The sequence below is a fragment of the Marasmius oreades genome, chromosome 5 (assembly GCF_018924745.1).
Source record: "Marasmius oreades isolate 03SP1 chromosome 5, whole genome shotgun sequence".
Classification (NCBI taxonomy): Eukaryota; Fungi; Basidiomycota; class Agaricomycetes; order Agaricales; family Marasmiaceae; genus Marasmius; species Marasmius oreades.
Window position 1 is genome coordinate 2,126,360 of NC_057327.1, and position 17,569 is coordinate 2,143,928.

The 17,569-nt window shown below is 49.1% G+C and overlaps 7 protein-coding genes across 7 annotated transcripts; 3 read left to right on the plus strand and 4 right to left on the minus strand.

Annotated features, from left to right (window-relative positions):
- Window positions 1–63: 63 nt before the first annotated feature.
- Window positions 64–1,542, minus strand: E1B28_008778 (uncharacterized protein; the record flags this gene model as incomplete). The annotated part of the gene is made up of 5 exons (XM_043153608.1): window positions 64–507; window positions 557–623; window positions 680–764; window positions 817–1,104; window positions 1,161–1,542. 5 exons carry the CDS (start codon window positions 1,540–1,542, stop codon window positions 64–66), a joined length of 1,266 nt encoding a protein of 421 aa, XP_043008892.1.
- Window positions 1,543–1,973: 431 nt separating this feature from the next.
- E1B28_008779 (uncharacterized protein) lies at window positions 1,974–2,907 on the minus strand (the record flags this gene model as incomplete). Its single annotated transcript, XM_043153609.1, has 3 exons — window positions 1,974–2,317; window positions 2,367–2,501; window positions 2,562–2,907. The coding sequence occupies 3 exons, from the start codon at window positions 2,905–2,907 to the stop codon at window positions 1,974–1,976; spliced, it is 825 nt and encodes a 274-aa protein (XP_043008893.1).
- Window positions 2,908–3,065: 158 nt separating this feature from the next.
- Window positions 3,066–5,063, plus strand: E1B28_008780 (uncharacterized protein). The gene is made up of 10 exons (XM_043153610.1): window positions 3,066–3,267; window positions 3,322–3,437; window positions 3,489–3,496; window positions 3,558–3,916; window positions 3,967–4,499; window positions 4,554–4,651; window positions 4,704–4,725; window positions 4,787–4,802; window positions 4,854–4,870; window positions 4,925–5,063. The coding sequence occupies exons 1-10, from the start codon at window positions 3,162–3,164 to the stop codon at window positions 4,976–4,978; spliced, it is 1,329 nt and encodes a 442-aa protein (XP_043008894.1). The 5' UTR covers window positions 3,066–3,161; the 3' UTR covers window positions 4,979–5,063.
- A 115-nt stretch (window positions 5,064–5,178) lies between these two features.
- E1B28_008781 (uncharacterized protein) lies at window positions 5,179–8,264 on the plus strand. Its single transcript, XM_043153611.1, has 7 exons — window positions 5,179–5,480; window positions 5,539–5,628; window positions 5,679–5,825; window positions 5,882–5,923; window positions 5,979–7,333; window positions 7,395–7,498; window positions 7,553–8,264. The coding sequence occupies exons 1-7, from the start codon at window positions 5,196–5,198 to the stop codon at window positions 7,951–7,953; spliced, it is 2,424 nt and encodes an 807-aa protein (XP_043008895.1). The 5' UTR covers window positions 5,179–5,195; the 3' UTR covers window positions 7,954–8,264.
- Window positions 8,265–10,452: 2,188 nt separating this feature from the next.
- On the minus strand, window positions 10,453–11,831 carry E1B28_008782 (uncharacterized protein; the record flags this gene model as incomplete). Its single annotated transcript, XM_043153612.1, has 2 exons — window positions 10,453–10,715; window positions 10,771–11,831. The coding sequence occupies 2 exons, from the start codon at window positions 11,829–11,831 to the stop codon at window positions 10,520–10,522; spliced, it is 1,257 nt and encodes a 418-aa protein (XP_043008896.1). The 3' UTR covers window positions 10,453–10,519.
- Window positions 11,832–12,000: 169 nt separating this feature from the next.
- E1B28_008783 (uncharacterized protein) lies at window positions 12,001–13,708 on the plus strand. The gene is made up of 2 exons (XM_043153613.1): window positions 12,001–12,826; window positions 12,886–13,708. Exons 1-2 carry the CDS (start codon window positions 12,025–12,027, stop codon window positions 13,395–13,397), a joined length of 1,314 nt encoding a protein of 437 aa, XP_043008897.1. The 5' UTR covers window positions 12,001–12,024; the 3' UTR covers window positions 13,398–13,708.
- Window positions 13,709–14,383: 675 nt separating this feature from the next.
- Window positions 14,384–17,551, minus strand: E1B28_008784 (uncharacterized protein). Its single transcript, XM_043153614.1, has 8 exons — window positions 17,454–17,551; window positions 17,156–17,400; window positions 16,559–17,099; window positions 16,222–16,501; window positions 16,005–16,135; window positions 15,573–15,947; window positions 15,251–15,518; window positions 14,384–15,195 (listed from the first exon to the last, which is right to left on the minus strand). The coding sequence occupies exons 1-8, from the start codon at window positions 17,481–17,483 to the stop codon at window positions 14,714–14,716; spliced, it is 2,352 nt and encodes a 783-aa protein (XP_043008898.1). The 5' UTR covers window positions 17,484–17,551; the 3' UTR covers window positions 14,384–14,713.
- Between the last annotated feature and the right edge of the window lie 18 nt (window positions 17,552–17,569).

The following is a 17,569-nucleotide window of genomic DNA, read 5'->3' on the forward strand; positions in this document are numbered from 1 at the left end:
ATGTCCTCAGAGTCCAATAGTCGGTATATCTCTAGGCTAGCCAAAATCAAGTAATCCGCTCATTTACAGAGCGAGGAACGTAGCGACGACAGCCATCACAGCAACCAAGACCTTAGGTGAGGCCATGGTAGAGGCGCTGTTGGTGGTTGATTGGGCACCAGGAGCAGTTCCAGACGTTGTTCCAGACGTTGTTCCGGTTGAAGCTGGTGCCTGGCTGCTTCCAGCCGCGCCTGAGTTGGTGTTGCCAGCAGCATCGAGTTGGCTGCCAATGTCCTGAGGAATCATCAAAGGAGTGCTGGTGACAGAAGACAAATCGACAGTGCCATCCGCCTTAATGATATCAGGGTTCATCGCAAGGAGGTTACGAGTGTACATGACGTTCAACGCGACCTCCGGTTGTGCCCACTCGGGGATTTCCTTGAGGCTGATGTTGCTGCCCCAGTTCGAGCCAGGCTTTCCTTGAGTCATGTTGCTCGTGTAAGTGGCATAGGCCCGGAGGTCAGAGTTCTGGAAACGAAATTCAGTGTTGGTTTACTGTTGAGGTAGGACGACGTACATTAGCCATCATCGACTGCATCATTCCGCCGACGGAGGTAGCAGCGCCCGCATCGCTTGTAGGGTTGCTTGAAGGAACGATATCAGCAGAAGATCGAGAAGGGATACCCCGACAACAACTTACATCATACCAAACATACCCTTTTGACAGTGACCCGGAACGCCGCAAAAGTAGAAGGTAGGTTTGGTATCATTGACGACTTGGTTGTCTGAAGTGGCTCGTGAGATCGTGCTGACGGAATGTAAAGTATGGGTACATACAAACGAAGCCTTTCTCCTGTTGACCAGAAGTGAAAGCTGGAGCCTCAGCACTCTTGTTGCAAGGAAGGAGGGCAGAACCCTTGGTGACGGTGTGAGGACCTGCTCCCCACATGAACTTGATGGTAGTGCCAACAGAAGCATTGACGGCAGCGGGAACGAAACGTAAGACACCCTGGGTTGGTGCAACGATAACTGTGACAGTGGAGCCAGAACCCGAGCTGCCCTCGCTACCGGTAGTTGCAGTTGGTTGGTAGGTTGCCGGGGGGGCACCATAAGTGGCCACACATTCTTCAACAGACAACATCAGTGTCAAAAAAAAGGGTCAACAGGGAGTGAAGACGAACTCTGGACACAGTCATCGTAACCAGAACCCCAATCAGATTTGCCAGAGCCGTACGTGGGCATGGATTCGTACGAGCTAGAGGTGGATGTGGACTCCTGCTGCATCGTCTCGTACATCATGGAAGAACTTTCCTCCATCATCGAGGATTCCATCTTGTCATTTGTCATTGTCTGTTCAGACTTTTCAGAGGAGGTTGTCATATATCCCTCCTGTGTATAACCCCCGTAGCCTGCAGCTGAGGTGGACATAGCGGGCTCCGAGGTAGGAGTGCCATCGGGGGCGGAGACGGGGACTTCATCTGATGAATCACCATACGTGGGAAGGGCAGAGACGAAACCCGAAAGCAGGGCAGCGGAGACGAAGACCGATCTTAAGAGAACCATTGTAGAATAAAGAGTGATATAGGACCGTTGAGGTGTGTGTCGTAAAAAGTTGACTGTCGACTAAATATCCTCCCTGGAGGTTTGCGGATTCTCTTTCAAAGAGAGTGATCTAGGATAGGGTTAGTTCAGAAAATGGTGTAGAGCAAAAGACATGCCTCAGGACTTGCTTGACCGAAAAAAAGAATGTAGTCGAGGATCTACTCGACTTGAAAATAGAGAACAGAAAAGAACGAAGAAGGTGGGGGATGAGAGGAATCTGAATCAGACGGCCACGTCGCAGATTTATATAGGGTGGCCGTTTGCGGTGTCAGGCTGACCACAACATAGCAACCCAAAGTTCTGGTTCCACATTCACATGAGCTGTGTACAGATCTGATACACAGATTTGATACACAGATCCTACATAGCTACATGACACGTGATCCGTTGCTTCACACTCGTCTGTTCCGTGCTGGTCCCCCTGGGAGTCCCACCCGAGCTTTACGAGCCTCAGGTAGTCGTTCAATCTGCTCTGCTCTCTTCCCCTCTCGCAATGCCTTCAGCCGATCAGTGCCTTTGCGGGGTGCTGGATGAGTAGGACCTGGCGTGGTCGCTGCATCGTAGACATCTCGCAATCCTCGCGGGGCTGAGGAAGGTGGTTCCGCGTCTGGTTTCCGAACCCTACGCTCATGCTCATCAAACAACCACGTTGGTAGGTCTGCTGGATCACGAGCTTTTTCGACGTGATAAGCCTTCATTGCCCTGGTTAAACGCGATTCCTGACCAGGAGGTGTTTCTATCTCCATGTCAGGCAACACACTGGGAGATCAACTTTAATAACATACCCTCTCCGGCATAAGTAGCGATGTTAGTAGCCCACGCTTTGCTAACGTTCACTGTCAAAGAGCTGGCCGCAGTAGCCACACGACTCCATATTGTCTGTCCGTAGCCTTCTCCTGCAGTCTGGGCAGATCCGTCCTCTGCATGTTCGTACCATGGTCAGTATATACAAAAACGAAACAAGGAAAGAGCTCGTGTACCCTGAACGCGTTCCCGACCATTCACTTTACGATTTTCGTCCTCATAATCACATTCAGCAGTTGTGACCGATGATGCATAACCGGAGGTCTCATTTTGTATGCGACCGAGGAAAGAAGAGCCAGATGATGTCACAGAGGAAGAAGACCCAGAAGAGTCATTAGATCTGCGCGATGCTTCACCACGAGCTGAAGGCGTTGTGGGTCTAAAGGAGCGTGAAGGACGTGCAGACGTTGCAGGAGGGTCCTCGTCTCGACTAGTTCGTTCTCTTCCGTATCGTCGGCCTCCAGGGCCATTGGAGCGAGGGTTGGAGGGTAGGCCGCCAGCACGAGGATTGGCAGGCAACATGAGAAGAGAAAAAAATAATTACAAGGGACAGTTGAAGAGAAGAGAACAAGTCCAGTCCTGCTGGAAGAGCTGACGGGTAACGACGACGACGAGGAATGAGAAGGGTTACTGGCTAACTGGTAGAAAAGGAAAGGAAGCTCACGCGCTCGCGGACCCGCGTTAGAATTGTGCCATCATGACGAACTTATACCCGGCACCCTCAAAATGTCAAAGCTACTCCGTTTCTTCCCTCAGAACCCTCTTGAAGATTTATCATGTTGGCCGCTCGAAAACTCCCCTTGACCTCTACATGCTTAGCAATGAGATTCTCCAGCACATCAGCTAATCCCGATAGATTCAAAGTCGTCGTGGTCGGCGCAGGTACGCTTCATTAACACGTCCTTCATCATGAGGTGCACGTTGATGTTCCTCAAGGCAGTGGTGGACTCTCTGTTGCAAATCAAATATATCATCGATTCCGAGCTGCTGGAAAGTCTCTGAACCATGAAGATATCGCTGTTCTAGATTCTGCAGAGTTTCATTACTACCAAGTGCGTAAATCTGCCCACGCCATTCACTTTTTTACCTCACGCGGTCTCTAGCCAGGATGGTACGCTACCTGACACTGGGCTGAAGCTGGCACCTTTTTATTCAGTCTCTTGAATTAACAGGACCCTCGTCGGCTCTGGGCTACGCGCAAAGACCGATACCCGCCGCCCGTTGGCTTCTATCATACCCAAGCACATCAGCTACATTTCCGAAAACGTGAAGACATTCGTTCCCGACAAGTCTACTGTTATCACCACTTCCGGGCGATCCATTTCGTATGATACCCTCGTCGTCGCCAGCGGCCTTCAAACCAACTGGAGCTCGATCCCTGGCCTCAAGGAGGCCTTGTTAGACTCGTCATCTGGAGTTTCTTCCATTTACTCTTACGATACCTGCGATAAAGTCTGGAATGATATCGAGAGTCTAAGGTCTGGAAACGCATTATTCACCCAGCCAGCTGGTGTTGTAAAGTGTGCAGGTGGTGAGTTGTATTCGTTTTTCCCACCCCGTCCTACCAACACTCGTGAATAGCACCTCAAAAGATTATGTGGATGGCATGGGACCGATTCCAGAAAACATCTCGTGGTCCCAACATCAAAGTCGACTTCTACACCGGAATGCCTACCATGTTTAGTGTCAAGAAATACTCGGAAGTTCTCGACGGCATACGTATTAAGCGTGATGTTGGTGGACATTTCAAACACAACTTGGTAAAGGTAGATTCGCCAAACCACAAGGCCACATTCAAGAAAGAAGATGGGAGTACCGTCGACGTTGACTACACTACACTGCATGTAACGCCGCCGATGGGGCCTCTAGACTTTATGAAGGATTCACCCATCGTTGACAGCGCTGGCTGGGTTCAAGTTGACCAGGGTACCATGCAACATGTCAAACCCGAATTCAGCAATATCTTCGCATTGGGTGATTGCTCATCGCTCCCAACGTCTAAAACCGCTGCTGCGATCACTGCCCAGGCACCTATTCTAACAGAGAACCTGTTTACATTAATGGATACCGGGAAAGTAGCGAATGCAAAGTACGACGGGTACACAAGCTGCCCGGTGCGTTCCTCATGTTTCCCAGCATGGATTTGTCTGATTGAAATGGGTTTTCAGCTCCTTACGGGGTATGGTCAATTATTACTTGCTGAATTCAAATACGGGCTGGAGCCGAAAGAAACGTTCCCCTGGATGAATCAATCACATCCGAACCGGTAAGTCTCGGTTTTTTTGTGGTCGAATGAAAGGGTATAATTCCTTCTACAGATTCTTCTATCATCTCAAAAAGGTAAGTTGCACTTATATGTATCATAATGACTTTGCTCTAACGACCGTTCATACAATGAAAGGATGTGTTCATGCCAGGTGAGCGACGACGCCATATTTGTGAGGCTGTTGACTAAAATTTATTCTCAGCGTACTGGAACTTCATGGTATGGAACGTCCATACTGCTGTTTGACAATTCAGACTCATCTTGTAATTCCAGGTCAAAGGGAAATGGTTCGGGAGTCATACCTTATTCCGACCCAAGCTCTCGTGAAATTTCACAAATCAGTACGAAGAATTGAAGGTGTATATGTAGCCAGACCATGTATATAAGAATATAATTGGTGACTTGGTCGCGATCGGTCGGGTAAGGTCGGGTAGCGTCGCCAGCGTGTGACAGGCCAATACATGTCACAACACGTGCTCGACTCTTGTTGATCACTGGCATGACTTAATTTGGCTCTCAACTTGTCAACTTGCCACCTGCTCTCATGTCGCGGCTCACAGCTGCCCAAGTAATTGCTTTGGGCGAATACCTCGAACCGGATTTTGAGCCCTCTACACTCACTATTTCTCAGCTCCTCGGTATCCTAGGCTACCACAACATCGTATACCCGACGCCCTACTCCAAACCAAAATTGATACAAGTCTTTAATGAAGAAGTCAAACGAAAGGCATCAAGGTTCAAGAAAGATAGGATCAAAAAGGCGAATAGCATTGCAAGTGATGATGGGATTACGGATGGATTGACGGGAGAGCCCCTCACCAGGAGAAAGGCGCGCCTCGAGTGTGTTTTTGAGTATCTTAATCTCATTGCCGTATATTCTTTTACAGAGCACGACGACCACTGTACGACGCACATCTAGGCGCCTTTCAAGGGCTCCATCTGAAGAGCGGGAAACCTCACCTGTGCGACCTGAACCTGTACGACGTCATTCCTTGTCGTGCGTGAATTAAAGTTTACCTTCGAATAGCCGAAGAGACGACGATCGTCCGCACAACCAAGGCTTGGAGGGGTTTCGAAATCAGCAAGACTCCCTGCGGAACCCACTGTTGACGAAGAAAGTGAACACGAAGAATTAGACCTACCTGTTAGGAAAGTCGGAAGAACCAAGAAGACGGTAAACATGATGACCATATTACTGATAATTAAACCTCACATCAGTCGTATTTCTAGACCGATGTGTCAGGCGGACAAAATCGCCGCGTTTCTCAACCAGTGAGTTCTTTTCTTGTTGGCACAAGTACAACCCAACAATCCCTTTGACTTGTAGGATGACAGTGGCTGGGAAGATAACAATATCTTCCAGTCGGGAGCAGAATCGTCTTCTCCGGCGCGACCTTCGCCTATTCGCAATGCCCGACGTAGCTCCGTCGTCCCGCGGAAGTCAAGGAAGTCGATGTCCGCCCCACCGCAAGGATCTCCTCCGAAGGAACATATCCCCCATACATTTTCACCTCCCCAGTCTAATTTCGAACCGAATATTCCGATGTTTCGTACGCCAGCCCCGAATCGAAGGCTGCCACGGGCAAGCTTCGTCGACAGCCCTCCTTCGCCGCTTAAAGAGGCACCACCTGCTCAACGACCACTTCCGCAATTTGACCAACCAGTGCACGGTGTCCCAGATCATGACCACGAAACCCTCGATGAGATGACGGAAGGGCTCGATCCTCACACTGCTGATGACGATAACGAGGAGGGACAAGATGATAATGCCGAAGCTGGGGAGGCTGAAGGAATGGATCAGACGCAAGTCGTTGCTGTTCAGAAACGCATTGCTGAAGGAGGCCGACCAGTTGCTTCCATTCCTGTGGATGAAGTCTTGATAGAGGACGACGTCAAGCCAACGTCCTTTATTGTCCGTCTGGTAATCTATCTCCTCGCTAGTCTTGGCTCCTACGTTGTCTACCAACACAAGATTGAGAATTCGTCAATTGGCTACTGCGATCCCGGAAGCAGCACTAACGCTCGTTTAGAGCAGCTGAAATCAGAAAGGACGTTTATCGAAGCGTGTAATGCTGAAAACCGTAGCCATCTTATTGCAAATGATCCCAATTCCCCTGCTTGCCCTCCCGTACCGCTGCTACCTTTCCTACACACGTGTACGTCTTGTCCTGAACATGCCGTGTGTTCTGGACATGCCATTGCTTGCGAAAAGCCTTATATCCTCAAGCCACCTTTCCCACTGTCATTTCTGTTGCCCCCGTCAACGGATCCTACCAACGCGAATCTTTCTCTCTCCCTTTCGACTTTGAACGAAGTACGTCCGGAGGACATGGCGTGGAAAATTATATCTCTCGTGACGGATGGGTTACCGGGGCTTGGGAGCGTAGGAGTAGTACCGAGTTGCGTCGAGGATCCAAGGCGAAAGAAACACATCGGTGCGCTAGGAAAGGCGATTGAGAAGGCTTTGGCTCTGGAACGTGGGACGAGATTGTGCTATCGTGAAAGGGAGAGGAGTGTCAAGGAAGACGAAGGAGGCGAGGCAAGGAGATGGGGTGTGCCCCTGGAAGAGTTGCAGGACAGGTTCAGACCAAGTGGAGATGTACCAAATTTTGATGATATTTTCCAGGAAGCTGTACAGCAACTCGTTCAGTGGGGTGGTATGCTGATCGGAGAAGATACGAAGTAAGTGATTCTTTCGTCTTGGCCTGGTTTCTGACTCCTAAACCTGTCTGTTGACGCGCAGGGGCGAACGATATCTTGCTCACAAGTCTCCGATGTTAACATGGGATTGTCAAGTTAAAGTACAATCACGCGAAGTTTGGGAAGCTTGGAGAATGACTGTATTTGGTATGATGCTATACTTTCTGCCCATCCTCTGAGCTCACATAGCGCTCTATACAGGCACCGTCAGCCTCTTCGTTTTTATTTTCCTCTCACGCTCTAGGCGTGCCAGACGTCAAGTCGAGAACCAACGCGTCGCAGGACTCGTCCAACTCGCACTTGATACTCTCCGCCGCCAGGAGTTCTCGCATCACGTTGATCCCGTTTCTGTTCCCCAACCTTATTTGTCTTCATTGCAGCTGCGTGATCTGGTGCTACAGGAAGAACATGATGTGAACACTAGGCAAAGGCTATGGGCGAAGGTTGAGAGGGTTGTTGAGGAGAACGCGAATGTGAGAGCAAATGAGGAGGAGGTCAAAGGAGGAGATCATATGAGGGTATGGCAGTGGGTTGGGACGACTGGGTTGGGTGCTCCGGGTACCCCTTTGAGAATTCATGATGCGGTCGCCTGGGAGTCCTAGGTGGATCGGGTGGGAGATTGAGACATCCGAGTTTTTTTTCGCCTTTGTCTCTTGCCGTGTTCTATCTGTATCTGTCGCGATTTTTCTTCTTTTTCGGTTGTTCCGAGTTGTCGCAATGCGGCTACTTCACTATATCTTATCTCCCTTTTTTCTCCTCCGTTGTCTAATGACAACTGATAACATGGGCTTACGATTGTTTTGTATTAGCGCGGTTTCCAGATGTATCGCTAATTCTAATCCTTTTTCTCTTCCCGATCCGCTGGGCGGATGGCTGCGGAGCATAACGTTTACTACTCGCTACGTTTTGTGCATTTCACTAAGAATCTTTCTCGTGTCAGTGCATTCACCATCCCGATTCCCTTCGGTATATGCCCTACATTGGTCCAAATCACTTGTCCCGAGTCTGCATCCACTTGGCATCCGCGGGGCCTCTACATGCATCTGAGAGAAGTCTCTCAGGCTCCCAATAGATACCTCACGAAAAAAAAAACAACAATGCTACGTCGACGATATTATATGAGTCCCGTCTACTAGGATCATTCGACCCTTAGGATACTACGAATCTGGCTTACTTTGGATGAAGCGCACAAGTCCAAAAATGTCGATATGAATCCCAATTCCTTCTTGTGTTACTGTTTGCATTGAGAAGCACTCCGCCGCTCAGACACACGCCCTTCAACGAGGCAAACCCCGGAAGGCGGTCCCTCTAAATCACTTGTTCCCAACCTACTACTAGTAGAGTGACGTTTGGCAAGTCTCATTATGACTCAGGTAATATACTCCACTATTAGTACGAGACCGTAGCAAACGTCTCAAGAGTATTAGTTCATTTCGAATTTCACCCGGAGTTTTCATCCAAGCTACTTTCTGTCATTTCCAGTCTCCGAAGCTTTTACCGTCGGTTGCTAAGGATTCAAAGCCTCTTCTCCAAAGTTTACAGTTTTTGGTAAGCCCTTGGCGTAGTATGTTCCGTGAAAGCGGGAACGGGAATGGGCATTGTACACATGTCAAATGTGATTCGGCTCTAAGAAACTTGGGAGGTCTGACTAGGTAGAGTAGTTCCATGGGGACCTGTATCTCTTGACTTTTCCCTTCCACTGGGCGAGCTCTGGCCGATTCTGTTTCTTCCTGGGGCCCTCCCGTGGTGCAGGGATGACGCCGCCTTTACTAGCTACACGGAATCAACTGCTAGTCTTCTTTTGGGACGAAATACACCACCATTAAGAATCATGGGCCATAAATGTTGAAAAGGCGTCTATTGTAGGATCCTTTGGGTAGAACAAACACTCGATGATCGGAGCCTTGTTTATCGAGGGCTTGTTTCATCCACAAAACGCCAGCTCTAATTTCAAAACACTTGATAGACTAGTCTCCAGAAAGACGCGGGTAGATGAGAGGACACAAGGGACTAGAGTGGATGTAGGGGAGATAGGAGCTTTCAAAGTCAAGAGGTTCAACGTGGGAACTCCGAAATTCGAAACACTCGGCTTTGTGATGCTAGTAGGAGACGGCACACTTTACATAGAACATTTGAACTTACCTAGCAGTGCTCTCATGACGTCGGTCTGAATGAGAGATCTAAGTATGGTGGTGGGCTGATTGATAGCGTTGACATTGACCTTTGGACCCCCGAGGGCGTACAAAAGACAGTGAAAATGTTCCTACATTCCGCTAGGGTGATGCACCGAAGAGAACAACACTATGACTCATAAGGAAGCTTCGTCCATGGTGTTGTTGAAATACCCTGGTTGCAGCCTCAGAAGTCGGGCGCTCCGTGGTGGTAAATAATCGAGTTAGTGAATCGTCTTGGAAGGAAATCCCGACGCACGAAAATAGATCGACCTTCAAGGTAGTTTGTACCTTGTATTCAAGCTGTACTTCTGGCCCGAGTAGAACTATTAATAATAAGTGAACTGAATGATAAAACGCGACCCAACTGCCTGGATTGGTTTAGGTTTTAGACTTACGCCAATGCCCGCGAAGACCATTTGTTGGAAAAGGCGAAAAGGATCGCGTACGTTTTGTACAATTATAGCAGGCGAGGTATAAGCGAGAACACTGACACACAGATTACTTCCTGCAAATGAAGAGCTAGCTGCAGTACGTGGCGCGCTACTTCGGAACCGGAACGTCAAAGCTGCAGCTGTATTTGTCAGAGCACCGGGTCACTTCTTTTGTGAAACTCTGGAGGACTTCCCACGATAGGAACGAGCAGGCGCACGCCGGTCCGTGACCAACAGAAACTGGAGAACAAAGAAAAGAAAAAAGAAACTGGAAAAGGCAAGTATTTCATCGAGGAGGAGGGGAAACAACCCTGGATCCTCTATACTGCAGGCTGGGGCTCCCGCAGTGTGCGCCAACCTCCTGGGTCAAACCCCAAAAGGCAACTTTTCACTCGAGGACTACTCTGCCACGCTAGGAACCCGGCTTGTCATGGGAAATCATTTGGGCTACCCGCCTATGAAAAAAACAGGGTGTACCTCGGAATTTGAGGGTCAGGAAGACAAAAAGATTTGGGTTTTCCACAAAAGTACGTACACATCGAGATATAGGTAAGTACATACCGTCACCAAACGCGATGAGGCAATCCCTGCTGAATCTTTTCAACTAACGCCCGTTTCATGAATTGCTGTTCTGCCAAGATCCGTGTGTGCCTCAGAAACTTGTCCAAATCCATCGGGGTCTGAGCAGTGCACAGCGCTCTGTGTAGGTGGTATATGGTATCTTCAATCGCATTGTCTTCCGCGATCAGATCCACCAGCCTGCGATCAACCCTTAGCGCGCCTAAACCACAAAGAAGACAAAAGAAAAACTAACTGATTGTAAACGATTCCAGTACTACACACCAACTGATCCACTTCTGGTTCACCGTGTCTTTTGAGTAGATGAATATTGTTCTCTGCTTGGTTTATCGCCTCGCTGTATCTGTTCGAGACCACGTCACACACGGATTTGACGGCATTCAGACGGGATTGTTCATCGCCAATGGCTGGTGGACCGGAGAGAAGTTGGGATTGGATGGTGCGAAGACGGTCAGCGTCGTCCGAGAGGGAAGTCTGAAGGCTGGAGAGACTTGAAGTGAGTTTTTCGTGAAGGGATGCGTGAAGCGAGAGGAGATATGGGTTGGGAGGACGTGGTGGCCGCACGGCTGCGACAGTTGGAAGTGGAGGTTCGTCAGAGTCGAGAATGTTAAGGGGTGGGATACTAAGAGGAGGAGGAGGAGGAGGTGGTGGTGGTGGTGGAGGTGGTGGCGGATGGGGCTGCTGAGGCTGGGGTTGGTGAATCCTCCGAGATTGGGGTGGTGGCGGCGGCGGCGGTGGTGGGGGAGGTGTTGCTCTAATTGAAGTTATCGATTGCGTAGTCGTCGTTGTCCTCGGAGGCGTCGGTGTCGCGGGCGTTGTATGGGTCGATGTAGGCGTTGATTTTGGACGCGGTTTCGCGTAGACGGGTGGATCGACTCCGAAACGTTCTCTAAGATTGTTGATGAGGTCGACAGTAGTACTCTGCCTTGCCTTTTCACCACTCCTCGCAGTCCACTCGACATCAACCCTCCCGCTGTGATCCACGGTCTTCCCAACCTTGACCAACATGTCGCTAGTAGGAACAACATACACAATCGGCGGTTCCTCTGCGTAGCCTTTTGGAATCCAGATGTTGATTGGGATATTGTATTCGTTCCCTTTAAACTTTATCGGAAGTAGACCATGTATACAGAGCAACAACATCGTCCGTCCATCATCGTAAGTGTAGACCGCCGACCTGATTCTTAGAGTCGGTAGATGCTGTAGAGCATTGTCGACATGGTTATAGACGAGCTGAGCATTGGTATACTGGCCTATGTTCTCACTGAGCCATTTCTGTGTCAACGAGAGGGCCATTAGCGCTGTCACATGTGTCACACAAAAATATTATATTGTCACATATTAAATCTGGGATCTAGACACACCATATGGTTTCTTGAAGGAATCCACTGTTCTGGGTCCGTCCTTCCGGATCTTGCCACCCGACTTTAGCACATAATAGCTTTATAAACCACTCATTCCCGTACCACCGAACGCCCTAGCTTCCCCCATGTCCCCCGCCAAAAGCACTCTCACTCCCCAACGCAAGCACCGCAAACTTCTCAAAGACGGCTCTGGCTCTGAAGTATGGCCTGAATCCGTAGAACACGTCTTTGTCGAGGGCCTCAAAGCTTACTGGAACTCTCCATGGGCGTCGTGTTCAGGTGGAAGGTCTCGGTGGAGGAATCAATTCCTCGTCGAGTACTTACAGCAGAAGGGCATCGAGAGATCTAAAAAACAAGTGGCCAGTCATCTTCAGGTTCTACGAAACATGTGGAAAGGCGAGCCAGAGTATCATCTCGTAGCAGGCGCGGACGAAGCTATTTTGGATCATACCAATAACTCCCCGAGCAGCTCCAGCTCATCATCGCTTCCAGGCTCTTCCTCACTTCCCTCCAGTCCGCCTACATCTGTCCATTCCAGTCCTATTCCGACCGATTATCTCTCTCTTTCGAACGCCTCACCACTGAGAGCAACATGCATAACCCTCCAAGCCTCCCAGATGACACCGTTCCATATCAAAATCGACGGCCTTTTACCCCCGACTTGTCCTACACCCCCTCCAGCAGTCATAAAACTTAGATTAAGTGTCCCACCACCCACATCATCTGGGCTATTCCAGGGTTTCACGGGTTCAGTGGGAATTACTTCCTTTACCGGACGGGTGAAATGTACGACAAAAGTCTACGTTGATGGGAGAAAGGTTTTGGAAGAGATGGATGAGATGCGCGTTGTCAAATCAGAGGATCAAGACGTTTCAGAGGTGATCTTACCTATGAGCAATTTGACGACGTGTAGATGGTTTGATCCGGGTGAGTCATTCGCGGATTTTCCCCCCTCTAGTTCTGTGCTGATGCGGTCATTGCTGTAGCCAAACGTACAAGCCTCACACAGGAAATATCTTTGATTCCTGTTGACGTCCAGAATCAGAAAGTACAACCGTTGCTCTACATCATGTACGAACTGGACAGGAACGCTGATTTTCCAGAGGCCAAGGTGGTCAGATACGACCGTTATCATACCTCCAGTTCCAGCACTACTACCAGATCGCCTCCAGCCACGTACAACCCCGGCAGCCCACCGGCGTCGCAGTATCACATTGTGAATGTCAACGGTTCGTCGACGTCGACACCATGGAGTGGAAGCTTGTTCCAACTGTCGTCGACGTCGTCCTCTTCTTCGGGAGAGTCCGGGGAAGGTGTACCGGCGCCTTCACCACTATTGGGTATGGCATCGTTGAATCCGAACTCGCAATCGCCGTTCTCGAATTCGAGTCACTTCCCGCACACCCTTCCTCATACACGTATTCATCCGCAGGCACATACGGAACTCTATCACCATCAACAGATGCAACCTACCCTTTCGACCTATAATTATTCGTAAATCTCCCTTTTATCCTTCTTTGTGTGTTGTACGATAATGTGGATTGTATTACTATGTGGATTGATTACTTGCCTCCTCTCCTTTCTTTTGACGCGTTGAAGCTTCACAGCTGTTCCGCAAATAGACATTTTCTCTTCTCTCCCCAGGAATATTTTTTGACTTTTGAATTCCCAGAACTTTGGATGTACCTGTTGTATCGCGTATGTTATAATTGTTACAGTATATTCTTGTGGTTATGTTACAGCCAGTCTATATCATCTAGTCGTATTTACCAAACTCAATGTTGAACGTGGATCTTTTCTCTTCTGTGATTTCTTGTTCTTGCGTGTTAGTTCGGTAGCCGTTGACGCGATCGATCAAAGTTGCGCGTTGTTGGGCTAGTTCGCTTCGCAAGTTGCCAGACAGCGTGGGAACCGGTTGATTTGGGAATGACTGGGACCGGTGTGTTAATTGTCTTTGTCGTCCGAAGCTCCTCGGTGGCCGGTCCTGTCAAGGCTGTCCAGCAGTCGGGTATTCGGGTGTTCGGATGACCTGTTCCCGACATCCCCGGGCGTACTGAAACTTTCAGCGAAAGAGCAACTCCGGAGAATGCATTCTTGCGATTATTGGCGATGAAGCGCCTGCGGGATTCCAGAGTCCAGGAGTCCCGAATCACAGTACGCTTTACATAGTCTGAGCTCTGTACCTTCCGCGACGGGAAAACTAATCAGTCATCATGATCTTGAAGACAGTAGGGAACCAGCCTTCTGTTCACCGGCTTTGAGAAGTATCCACGCGTTCAGGAACCCCACCAGGTTAATTTGGTCCTACTGCAGCGTATGCAATGGTGCAATGGTGGATATGGGCCTGCCAGCCAAAGGACTGAAGCACCGCTTGGAACCTACGTGCAGCCTGCGATCCTGCAGAAGATCTGTTCCGAAGAGTTCGCATGCGCCTCTGTCTCACTGCCTGGACCGATCCTGATTATCATTAGGCCTTTTTATGGACCCCGTAGGATACCGAAGGACCCGACACAGTACAGGCGGTCTACGTTGTGGACGCCGGCGCAGGGGGTGGCACCTCATGGACTCTACCCGGCCACTTACACGTACCGTAGTGGGAGGTGTATACCCACAATACCTCATAGCAACTAACCCGCCATACGCCCATTGGATCACAAAATGTTGATCCATACCACAATCGTAAAGTACCCGCCAAGGTTTTAAGCACTATCGATCAGAAAGAAAAAAATGGAAACGAAAGAGACGTGTGACGAGATTCCTTCGTCTAGCCGAGTAAACTGGTTGTTTTTTTTGGTCCAGCATCAGTAGTGTGTGCTATTTCCCCCCACCCATCTCTAGCACCCTCCCCGCCTCCTCCCTGACCTTCGTATCCCAATGTCTCTCTCTCAGCAGATACAACTCATACCATCTTCCCCCTTTCCCACCCAATGCATTAGCCAACTCTGGATCGTCAACCGTGGCATTGTACATCCCTCCTGCTACCCCATCACCGTCTTCGTCGTCCCCGAGTAAAGAAAGCAAATTTGGATCTCGGGCGACCAGATTACGGATAAACTCTAGAATCTTGAGGGTCATGGAGGAGGGAAGATGAACGGATGTTGTTAAAAGTCGTTTGGAGAACGCTGCGGTCCTGTAACTGGGGTGGGGCTTGGCGTGGTTGTGTCGCGGGAGAAAAATGAGGTTGAGAGCACGTAGAAGGCTGTCTTGCATGCAGGTGGAGGAGGAAACAATAAGAGATGGTATAAGCGCATACAAGTGGGTGATAAAGTCGGTAAGGTCGACGGTTAGAGCTTCACCTTCAACAAAGGTTGTAAGCTATAATAGGGAAAAGAAAAAGCTATGAAAGCTTACCCTGTCCAGAAAGTAGGTCGAACGCAGTAACGATACATAACAACTTCTTTTCTACTGCCTCCTCCACGCCCTGCCCGTCATCTTCCTCCACGTCTTCAGAAACGATCAACTCCTTGAGCACCTTCATCAAATCCATAAAAAAGTCGATATTGACCAAATGTGCGAATTTGGATATGCCCTCCAACGCTGCCGGTAAGAGACGTTTGGACCCAGGGTTTTTAAGGATGGAGAAATAAAGGACGAAGACTAGTTTGAGGGTTTCCGTGTGCTATTCGTGCCAAAGATTAATAAATGATTAGATGACGGGGAAAGAAGAACATACAGTATTGGCACGTTCTTCTTTATCAACTTCGACCTCTGCTTCCTTGAACTCTTTTTCAATCTCCTTTCGTTCCTTGAGCGCCTTCACCGCTTTCTTGCTCAAATGAACCTCATCTTTCTTGCCCCTCATCTTCTTATCCCGGCTTTTCTTGTTGTCGTTTGCCTGTTCTTTGCTGGCTTTGGAGCTAGAAGACCTCACACCTCCCAGCTCGGTCTTGAGACGTAGATGTAAAAGGCATGAAATAGCCGCGGGATGGACGTTGTATCGTTTTTCTTTGATCATGCGGTTGAGTAATCGGACAACCTCAAGAGAGGCGGCACCGGTAGTGTCGGCTCGGAAAACACGAATGAGAGAGGTGAGGCAAAGGTCGAACGACTGAGGCGTATAAATCTCAGTACATGTAGAAAAGAAGGTGCGGAACGGAATGCACACCTCGTTCCTAGTCCTTTTACTCAACTGAGCCACGACGCAGCTCATGAGATTAACTCGGAAATTGAAATGGGTGAGTTCAGTGAGGAGTGTGCATATGCATTTGAGAGCGCTTTCGGCAAGGTCTGAGTGAGCTGAGCCAAGGAGAGGTGAAGAAGATTCAAAGAAAAGTAAATCAACGATGCCCCCCTACTTAAATTTAAAAATTCCTTCCACACACCTTTCAGCTCCCCTTCCAACAATCTCAAATACGCCTGATACGCTCCTACCAGTCCCTGTTCCCATTCTCGAGTTTGAGCTACAAGCTGACTAACCTTTTCAGTCTTTTCTTTTTCCGTTAACGCACGGATTCGGTATCCGGGTACAATATCTTTGAAGACAGCCAACTGGGAGAGAACGGAGAGTTTTCGGATGATTGTGTCGTTGGGTAAGGGATCTGGGTGAGTAGGGGAGGAGATTGAGGGAAGAGAGAAAGTGTGAAGGCGTTTGAGAAGGCCAATCTGCAAGGAAGAGGTGGACGGTCAGTGTCGATCAGTGAGAATGACAAAGGAACATACTGAATTCTCAGGTTCAGCCATAATATCCTGACATATACTGGCAATTTGTTCTTTAGCTCCTTGGATTCGCAACTTTCTGGATTTGGTACTAATAACATCAATAACTGCAGGGCGACCAAACCTGGCACCCGTTGCAACGGTGTCTCTCGGAGGAGCAAGGTCTTCGACATTTTCTTCCCCCTCTTCGTCTTCCTCATCTTCCTCGTCTTCGCATCTTTTTTGTGCTGCTCTCCAGCCGGTGTTTTGGATAGTCCCATCAGCAAGTTTGATAGGCAACCGTTGAATACCGCGGTTTTCCTGTTGCCTGGGTTCGGTGCGAACTTCACGAAGGGCGAGTTCGTAAGGCATTTCGGCGTCTGAATCCGAGCCTCCAGGATAAAGATAGTGGTCATCTTCTTTGTCCTGCCCATCTGAACCAATGTCTGAACTCCAATCTCCGTCATCTTCGTCGTGAGACTCGATGGAAGGTAAATCATCGTCGACGAGTGCTTTCTTAATAGGCTTATTGAGTTGATGAAGTCTACGTGTTTCTTTTTTACTCCTGCGAAAGACTTGAGATTCCTACGCCAAGCAGTAACAACCTGTTGAGGGACGCACCTAGAAAGTCCTTTGCGGTCAAGGTGACCAAGGAAACCAGCCGCGGTTCCATATTGTTCAAGAACGTCTAAGTCCTGATCAGAGAGAATGGCTTCGTCCTTCTCGTCATATTCATCGTTGTCAACTGGAATAGGGATAGTATCCCTATCCGCTGCTCGTTCCTTCCCTTTGCCTTTGTCGTTCCGTTTGTGAGGTTTAGCGGATTGCGTACTACTGGTCCTTAGCTTTGCCTTTTTCCTACTACCCTGAAATTATTGATTAGTAGTCTCAGGATAAACAAAGCATCAAGAAGGCATACCTGAGGAAAGTGCCCAGGTCGTTTTACCATTAGTAACACCGTTTGGAACGCGAGAGCGTTAGGTCATGGCAAGAAAATTAGAAGATTAAAATTAAGTCGATTAGGTCACGTGTAAG